Below are 8221 nucleotides of genomic sequence, written 5' to 3' on the forward strand. Positions count from 1 at the left end.
GCCATAGATCAGGCCGAGTCCATTAGGGTTTTTTATACACTGAAATCAAACATTACATAGCTGTCTTAGCCGACTACATGGCTTACTACAGTTCCATGAATTGGAGTTACTTGGTCCATGTCTGACAGAGTGAGTGCATACCAGTCCTTGACCTTTTTAAATAAAAAACGAATATTCGTAATTACGAATATATAGCGCTATATTCGCGAAATTCGCGAATTCGCGAATATGCGATATTCGCGAATAATATTCGAATTGCGAATATTCGCGAGCAACACTATCCAGCACTAGGCATGCAGGTTAAAGCTTGCTTTTATTTGGATAATCCAACAGAAGTCACTGACAGAGGACAATGTATGACGCGTTTCGCACCTAGGTGCTTAATCATAGACTGACCTACGATTAAGTCTAATCAGTCCAAAATGAGTGATGTCATTTTAGCGAGAGAGAGAGAGAGAGAGAGAGAGAGAGAGAGAGAGAGAGAGAAAGATTAAAGTAGTAAACATTATAAAAAATAAATAAATTAGGTATGCCTATAATCATACTGAACTGTATCATGAACGTACAGTAACATGTCAGTTTTACCACAATGTGGATTCATTAAAATGTACAATATTTACTGCAGCAGGTGTAGTCAGCCAGCTCTCCTCCACGTCCGGCCAATGCAAGGAAAGGTGTGGACGCACCCAGCAAACGGTAAACAAGAATTTCCAGCAAGGCAGCTTCTCTTATGAACTTCCAGCTCTATTGCAATATAAATAATCCAACATACAGGACAGGAGAATGGTGACGCGTTTCGGTCTGATCACCAGACCTTAGTCATACAACAATATTTACTACAATATTTACTGTTACAAAATTCTATCATGTTCTGTCAACATTTTGGAATGAAACATTTTTATAAAGGATTATTTTTATTCTGGTCATTTAAAACCCATCCTCTATCTCAGAAATGTTGTGACTTACTTGCCCCAATCTACTATTAGATAAACCCCTACTTAGTGTTCAGACCTACAACCAGGAATCTGACTTAAGTTACAACAGACAGAAAATTCATAGAACATTCTGATAAATATTTTTTCACCTGCCCCCGGGTCCATCTGAAAGCCTTTTTCACATCTTTATTTTTCATGCTATAGATCAGTGGATTTAGCATAGGGACGGCAGCTGTGTTAAAAAGAGCAAAATATTTTTTAGATTCCAAGGTGCTACTTAGGTTTGGTGTCAGATATTGTCCAACAAGGGTTGTGTAGAGTAAGATGACAGCTGTGAGGTGAGAGGAACACGTGTAGAAGGCCTTACGTCTTCCAATGTTTCTGTTACGCCGAGCGCTCCGGGTCCCCGCTCCTCCCCGGAGCGCTCGCTTCACTCCCTCCGCTGCAGCGCTCCGGTCACGTCCTCTGACCCGGGGCGCTGCGATCCCGCTGCCAGCCGGGATGCGATTCGCGATGCGGGTAGCGCCCGCTCGCGATGCGCACCCCGGCTCCCCTACCTGACTCGCTCCCCGTCTGTTCTGTCCCGGCGCGCGCGGCCCCGCTCCCTAGGGCGCGCGCGCGCCGGGTCTCTGCGATTTAAAGGGCCACTGCGCCGCTGATTGGCGCAGTGGTTCCAATTAGGGTTTTCACCTGTGCACTTCCCTATATTACCTCACTTCCCTTGCACTCCCTTGCCGGATCTTGTTGCCTTAGTGCCAGTGAAAGCGTTCCTTGTGTGTTCCTTGCCTGTGTTTCCAGACCTTCTGCCGTTGCCCCTGACTACGATCCTTGCTGCCTGCCCCGACCTTCTGCTACGTCCGACCTTGCTTCTGCCTACTCCCTTGTACCGCGCCTATCTTCAGCAGCCAGAGAGGTGAGCCGTTGCTAGTGGATACGACCTGGTCACTACCGCCGCAGCAAGACCATCCCGCTTTGCGGCGGGCTCTGGTGAAAACCAGTAGTGGCTTAGAACCGGTCCACTAGCACGGTCCACGCCAATCCCTCTCTGGCACAGAGGGTCCACTACCTGCCAGCCGGCATCGTGACAGTAGATCCGGCCATGGATCCCGCTGAAGTTCCTCTGCCAGTTGTCGCTGACCTCACCACGGTGGTCGCCCAGCAGTCACAACAGATAGCGCAACAAGGCCAACAGCTGTCTCAACTGACCGTTATGCTACAACAGTTGCTACCACAGCTTCAGCAGTCATCTCCTCCGCCAGCTCCTGCACCTCCTCCGCAGCGAGTGGTCGCTCCTGGGATACGCTTATCCTTGCCGGATAAATTTGATGGGGACTCTAAGTTTTGCCGTGGCTTTCTTTCCCAATGTTCCCTGCATCTGGAGATGATGTCGGACCTGTTTCCCACTGAAAGGTCTAAGGTGGCTTTCGTAGTCAGTCTTCTGTCCGGAAAAGCCCTGTCATGGGCCACACCGCTCTGGGACCGCAATGACCCCGTCACTGCCTCTGTACACTCCTTCTTCTCGGAAATCCGAAGTGTCTTTGAGGAACCTGCCCGAGCCTCTTCTGCTGAGACTGCCCTGTTGAACCTGGTCCAGGGTAATTCTTCCGTTGGCGAGTATGCCGTACAATTCCGTACACTTGCTTCAGAATTGTCCTGGAATAATGAGGCCCTCTGCGCGACCTTCAAAAAAGGCCTATCCAGCAACATTAAAGATGTTCTGGCCGCACGAGAAATTCCTGCTAATCTACATGAACTTATTCACCTAGCCACTCGCATTGACATGCGTTTTTCTGAAAGGCGTCAGGAACTCCGCCAGGATATGGACTCTGTTCGCACGAGGCGTTTCGTCTCCTCGGCTCCTCTCTCCTCTGGTCCCCTGCAATCTGTTCCTGTGCCTCCCGCCGTGGAGGCTATGCAGGTCGACCGGTCTCGCCTGACACCTCAAGAGAGGACACGACGCCGTATGGAGAACCTCTGCCTGTACTGTGCTAGTACCGAACACTTCCTGAGGGATTGTCCTATCCGTCCTCCCCGCCTGGAAAGACGTACGCTGACTCCGCACAAAGGTGAGACAGTCCTTGATGTCTACTCTGCTTCTCCACGTCTTACTGTGCCTGTGCGGATGTCTGCCTCTGCCTTCTCCTTCTCTACAGTGGCCTTCTTGGACTCTGGATCTGCAGGAAATTTTATTTTGGCCTCTCTCGTCAACAGGTTCAACATCCCGGTGACCAGTCTCGCCAGACCCCTCTACATCAATTGTGTAAATAATGAAAGATTGGACTGTACCATACGTTTCCGCACGGAGCCCCTTCTTATGAGCATCGGATCTCATCATGAGAGGATTGAACTTTTGGTCCTCCCTAATTGCACCTCGGAGATTCTCCTTGGACTTCCCTGGCTTCAACTTCATTCCCCAACCCTGGATTGGTCCACTGGGGAGATCAAGAGTTGGGGGTCCTCTTGTTCCAAGAACTGTCTAAAACCGGTTCCCAGTAACCCTTGCCGTAACTCTGTGGTTCCTCCAGTAACCGGTCTCCCTAAGGCCTATATGGACTTCGCGGATGTTTTCTGCAAAAAACAAGCTGAGACTCTACCTCCTCACAGGCCTTATGATTGCCCTATCGACCTCCTCCCGGGTACTACTCCACCCCGGGGCAGAATTTATCCTCTCTCTGCCCCAGAGACTCTTGCCATGTCCGAATACGTCCAGGAGAATCTAAAAAAGGGCTTTATCCGTAAATCCTCCTCTCCTGCCGGAGCCGGATTTTTCTTTGTGTCCAAAAAAGATGGCTCCCTACGTCCTTGCATTGACTACCGCGGTCTTAATAAAATCACGGTTAAGAACCGCTACCCCTTACCCCTCATCTCTGAACTCTTTGATCGCCTCCAAGGTGCCCACATCTTCACTAAATTGGACTTAAGAGGCGCCTATAACCTCATCCGCATCAGAGAGGGGGACGAGTGGAAAACGGCATTTAACACCAGAGATGGACACTTTGAGTATCTGGTCATGCCCTTTGGACTGTGCAATGCCCCTGCCGTCTTCCAAGACTTTGTCAATGAAATTTTTCGTGATCTGTTATACTCCTGTGTTGTTGTATATCTGGACGATATCCTAATTTTTTCTGCCAATCTAGAAGAACACCGCCAGCATGTCCGTATGGTTCTTCAGAGACTTCGTGACAACCAACTCTATGCCAAAATTGAGAAATGTCTGTTTGAATGCCAATCTCTTCCTTTTCTAGGATATTTGGTCTCTGGCCAGGGACTACAGATGGATCCAGACAAACTCTCTGCCGTCTTAGATTGGCCACGCCCCTCCGGACTCCGTGCTATCCAACGCTTTTTGGGGTTCGCCAATTATTACAGGCAATTTATTCCACATTTTTCTACCATTGTGGCTCCTATCGTGGCTTTAACCAAAAAAAATGCTGATCCCAAGTCCTGGCCTCCTCAAGCAGAAGACTCCTTTAAACGACTCAAGTCTGCCTTTTCTTCGGCTCCCGTGCTCTCCAGACCTGACCCTTCCAAACCCTTCCTATTGGAGGTTGATGCCTCTTCAGTGGGAGCTGGAGCTGTTCTTCTACAAAAAAATTCTTCCGGGCATGCTGTCACTTGTGGTTTTTTCTCTAGGACCTTCTCTCCAGCGGAGAGGAACTACTCCATCGGGGATCGAGAGCTTCTAGCCATTAAATTAGCACTTGAGGAATGGAGGCATCTGCTGGAGGGATCAAGATTTCCTGTTATTATCTACACCGACCACAAGAACCTCTCCTACCTCCAGTCTGCCCAACGGCTGAATCCTCGCCAGGCCCGGTGGTCTCTGTTCTTTGCCCGATTTAATTTTGAGATTCACTTTCGTCCTGCCGATAAGAACATTAGGGCCGATGCTCTCTCTCGTTCCTCGGATGCCTCAGAAGTTGATCTCCCTCCGCAACACATCATTCCACCTGACTGCCTGATCTCCACTTCTCCTGCCTCCATCAGGCAGACTCCTCCAGGAAAGACCTTTGTTTCTCCACGCCAACGCCTCGGAATCCTCAAATGGGGTCACTCCTCCCATCTTGCAGGTCATGCGGGCATCAAGAAATCTGTGCAACTCATCTCCCGCTTCTATTGGTGGCCGACTCTGGAGACGGATGTTGGGGACTTTGTGCGAGCCTGCACTATCTGTGCCCGGGATAAGACTCCTCGCCAGAAGCCCGCTGGTTTTCTTCATCCTCTGCCTGTCCCCGAACAGCCTTGGTCTCTGATTGGTATGGATTTTATTACTGATTTACCCCCTTCCCGTGGCAACACCGTTATTTGGGTGGTCGTTGATCGATTCTCCAAAATGGCACATTTCATCCCTCTTCCTGGTCTTCCTTCTGCGCCTCAGTTGGCTAAACAATTTTTTGTACACATTTTTCGTCTTCACGGGTTGCCTACGCAGATTGTCTCGGATAGAGGGGTCCAATTCGTGTCTAAATTCTGGAGGGCTCTCTGTAAACAACTCAAGATTAAATTAAATTTTTCCTCTGCATATCATCCCCAGTCCAATGGACAAGTAGAAAGAATTAACCAGATCCTGGGTGATTATTTGCGACATTTTGTTTCCTCCCGCCAAGATGACTGGGCAGATCTCCTTCCATGGGCCGAATTCTCGTATAACTTCAGGGTCTCTGAATCTTCCTCCAAATCCCCATTTTTCGTGGTGTACGGCCGTCACCCTCTTCCCCCCCTCCCTACCCCCTTGCCCTCTGGTCTGCCCGCTGTGGATGAAATTTCTCGTGACCTTTCCATTATATGGAGAGAGACCCAAAATTCTCTCTTACAGGCTTCTTCACGCATGAAGAGGTTCGCGGATAAGAAAAGAAGAGCTCCCCCCGTTTTTTCCCCTGGAGACAAGGTATGGCTCTCCGCTAAATATGTCCGCTTCCGTGTCCCTAGCTACAAGTTGGGACCACGCTATCTTGGTCCTTTCAAAATTTTGTGTCAAATTAATCCTGTCTCTTATAAACTTCTTCTTCCTCCTTCTCTTCGTATCCCTAATGCCTTTCACGTCTCTCTTCTCAAACCACTCATCCTCAACCGTTTTTCTCCCAAATCTGTTCCTCCCACTCCTGTTTCCGGCTCCTCGGACGTCTTCTCGGTCAAGGAAATTTTGGCTGCCAAAAAGGTCAGAGGGAAAAATTTTTTTTTAGTAGACTGGGAGGGTTGTGGTCCTGAAGAGAGATCCTGGGAACCTGAGGACAACATCCTTGACAAAAGTCTGCTCCTCAGGTTCTCAGGCTCCAAGAAGAGGGGGAGACCCAAGGGGGGGGGTACTGTTACGCCGAGCGCTCCGGGTCCCCGCTCCTCCCCGGAGCGCTCGCTTCACTCCCTCCGCTGCAGCGCTCCGGTCACGTCCTCTGACCCGGGGCGCTGCGATCCCGCTGCCAGCCGGGATGCGATTCGCGATGCGGGTAGCGCCCGCTCGCGATGCGCACCCCGGCTCCCCTACCTGACTCGCTCCCCGTCTGTTCTGTCCCGGCGCGCGCGGCCCCGCTCCCTAGGGCGCGCGCGCGCCGGGTCTCTGCGATTTAAAGGGCCACTGCGCCGCTGATTGGCGCAGTGGTTCCAATTAGGGTTTTCACCTGTGCACTTCCCTATATTACCTCACTTCCCTTGCACTCCCTTGCCGGATCTTGTTGCCTTAGTGCCAGTGAAAGCGTTCCTTGTGTGTTCCTTGCCTGTGTTTCCAGACCTTCTGCCGTTGCCCCTGACTACGATCCTTGCTGCCTGCCCCGACCTTCTGCTACGTCCGACCTTGCTTCTGCCTACTCCCTTGTACCGCGCCTATCTTCAGCAGCCAGAGAGGTGAGCCGTTGCTAGTGGATACGACCTGGTCACTACCGCCGCAGCAAGACCATCCCGCTTTGCGGCGGGCTCTGGTGAAAACCAGTAGTGGCTTAGAACCGGTCCACTAGCACGGTCCACGCCAATCCCTCTCTGGCACAGAGGGTCCACTACCTGCCAGCCGGCATCGTGACAGTTTCCTTGTATCTTCAATATGTTGCTAATGATAAAAACATAGGAAAGAAATTTGAGAAGGAATGGGGTCAGGTTGAACAGTAACAATCCTTCTATAAAGAACAAGTTTTCTAAGAAAGAAGTGTCATCACAGGAAATTCTCATCAGGGGAACAATGTCACAGAAAAAGTGGTTGATTTCAATGGAAAAATAACAAGAGAAACTATAGAGGATCCCAACTGGTGGAATGACTTGTAAAAACCCCAACACCCAGCAGGATGAAGCCAATAGGCTACACGTTCTACTATTCATAACCATGTGATATCGTAAAGGGTTACAGATGGCCACATATCGGTCATAACTCATAGCTGCCAATATGAGAAGCTCATGACCGGTCAAAGACCCGAACATGTACATCTGTACCATACAAGAAATATAAGACACAGACTTGTCCCGGGTGATGAAACTTGATAAGGTCTTGTGTAGAGTTATTGTGGAAGAAGACATGTCTACTATGGCGAGGTTACCAAGGAAAAAATACATAGGAGTATGAAGACGATGATCAAGACAAACCAAGAGGAGGAGGGTCATGTTACCACCAAGGGTTATGAGATAGATCAGCAGAACTATGAGGAAGATGGGAAGCTGAAGCTCCGGAACATCAGTGATCCCATTTATGATGAAGTATCTGATATGCGTCTGGTTAGGTGGCACCATCTTCTTTTTCAAGATCTAAGATCTGCAATAATAATCAGAGAAAGAAAGGTAACTACTGGACCCCAGTGCAAAATCTCTAACAAGGCCCCACCAACCATGTGCCATTTGTCTTACTGGTGTCTTCTTCTGTTTTAAATGGGAGCTTGGGGCCGCTCAGGTACCATGACTGGGATCATCTGTCATCTCTGCAACCACAACACCCCTGATAGGGATAAATCTTAATGAAGCTAAGCACTAGCCAAATTTCTAAAATGTCTGCATTTATTTGAAGTGCCTATCCCTATCAGCTAGAGATCACAAACTAGGGTCAAATGCCACCATGGGCCATCTAGTCACGCTGCCTTCACCCTCCTCCCAGCCACTCACATTTGATTGACACCATAACTGCTAGGCATTGCATGAAGTTCCCAGCTCTCAGGTAGTCCATTAAGTGTGAGTGGCTGGGAGGAGGGCAAAAGCAGTGAGACGTAAAGGGGTACTCTGCCAGAAAACATCTGATCCCCAAAAGGATAGGGGATAAGATGTCTGATCACAGGGGTGTCGCTGCTGTCCACCCGGGGCGGTGGGGGTGGGTGGGG

The 8221-nt window shown here is 49.7% G+C and overlaps 1 protein-coding gene across 1 annotated transcript; it reads right to left on the reverse strand.

Moving 5' to 3' along the window:
* Positions 1–1030: 1030 nt before the first annotated feature.
* Positions 1031–7643, reverse strand: LOC130292003 (olfactory receptor 8D1-like). Its single transcript, XM_056541433.1, has 2 exons — positions 6953–7643; positions 1031–1317 (listed from the first exon to the last, which is right to left on the reverse strand). The coding sequence occupies exons 1-2, from the start codon at positions 7641–7643 to the stop codon at positions 1031–1033; spliced, it is 978 nt and encodes a 325-aa protein (XP_056397408.1).
* Between the last annotated feature and the right edge of the window lie 578 nt (positions 7644–8221).

This window comes from Hyla sarda, chromosome 9 (genome assembly GCF_029499605.1).
Source record: "Hyla sarda isolate aHylSar1 chromosome 9, aHylSar1.hap1, whole genome shotgun sequence".
Lineage (NCBI taxonomy): Eukaryota > Metazoa > Chordata > Amphibia > Anura > Hylidae > Hyla > Hyla sarda.

What these genes read in the sequence shown, in the direction of transcription:
- LOC130292003 (XM_056541433.1), bottom strand. Translation starts at nt 7,643, where the DNA reads ATGGTGCCACCTAACCAGACGCATATCAGATACTTCATCATAAATGGG. An exon ending in CAACATATTGAAGATACAAG is followed by an intron (nt 1,318 to 6,952) that starts GAAACTGTCACG and finishes CTCGGCGTAACA; the next exon opens with GAAACATTGGAAGACGTAAG.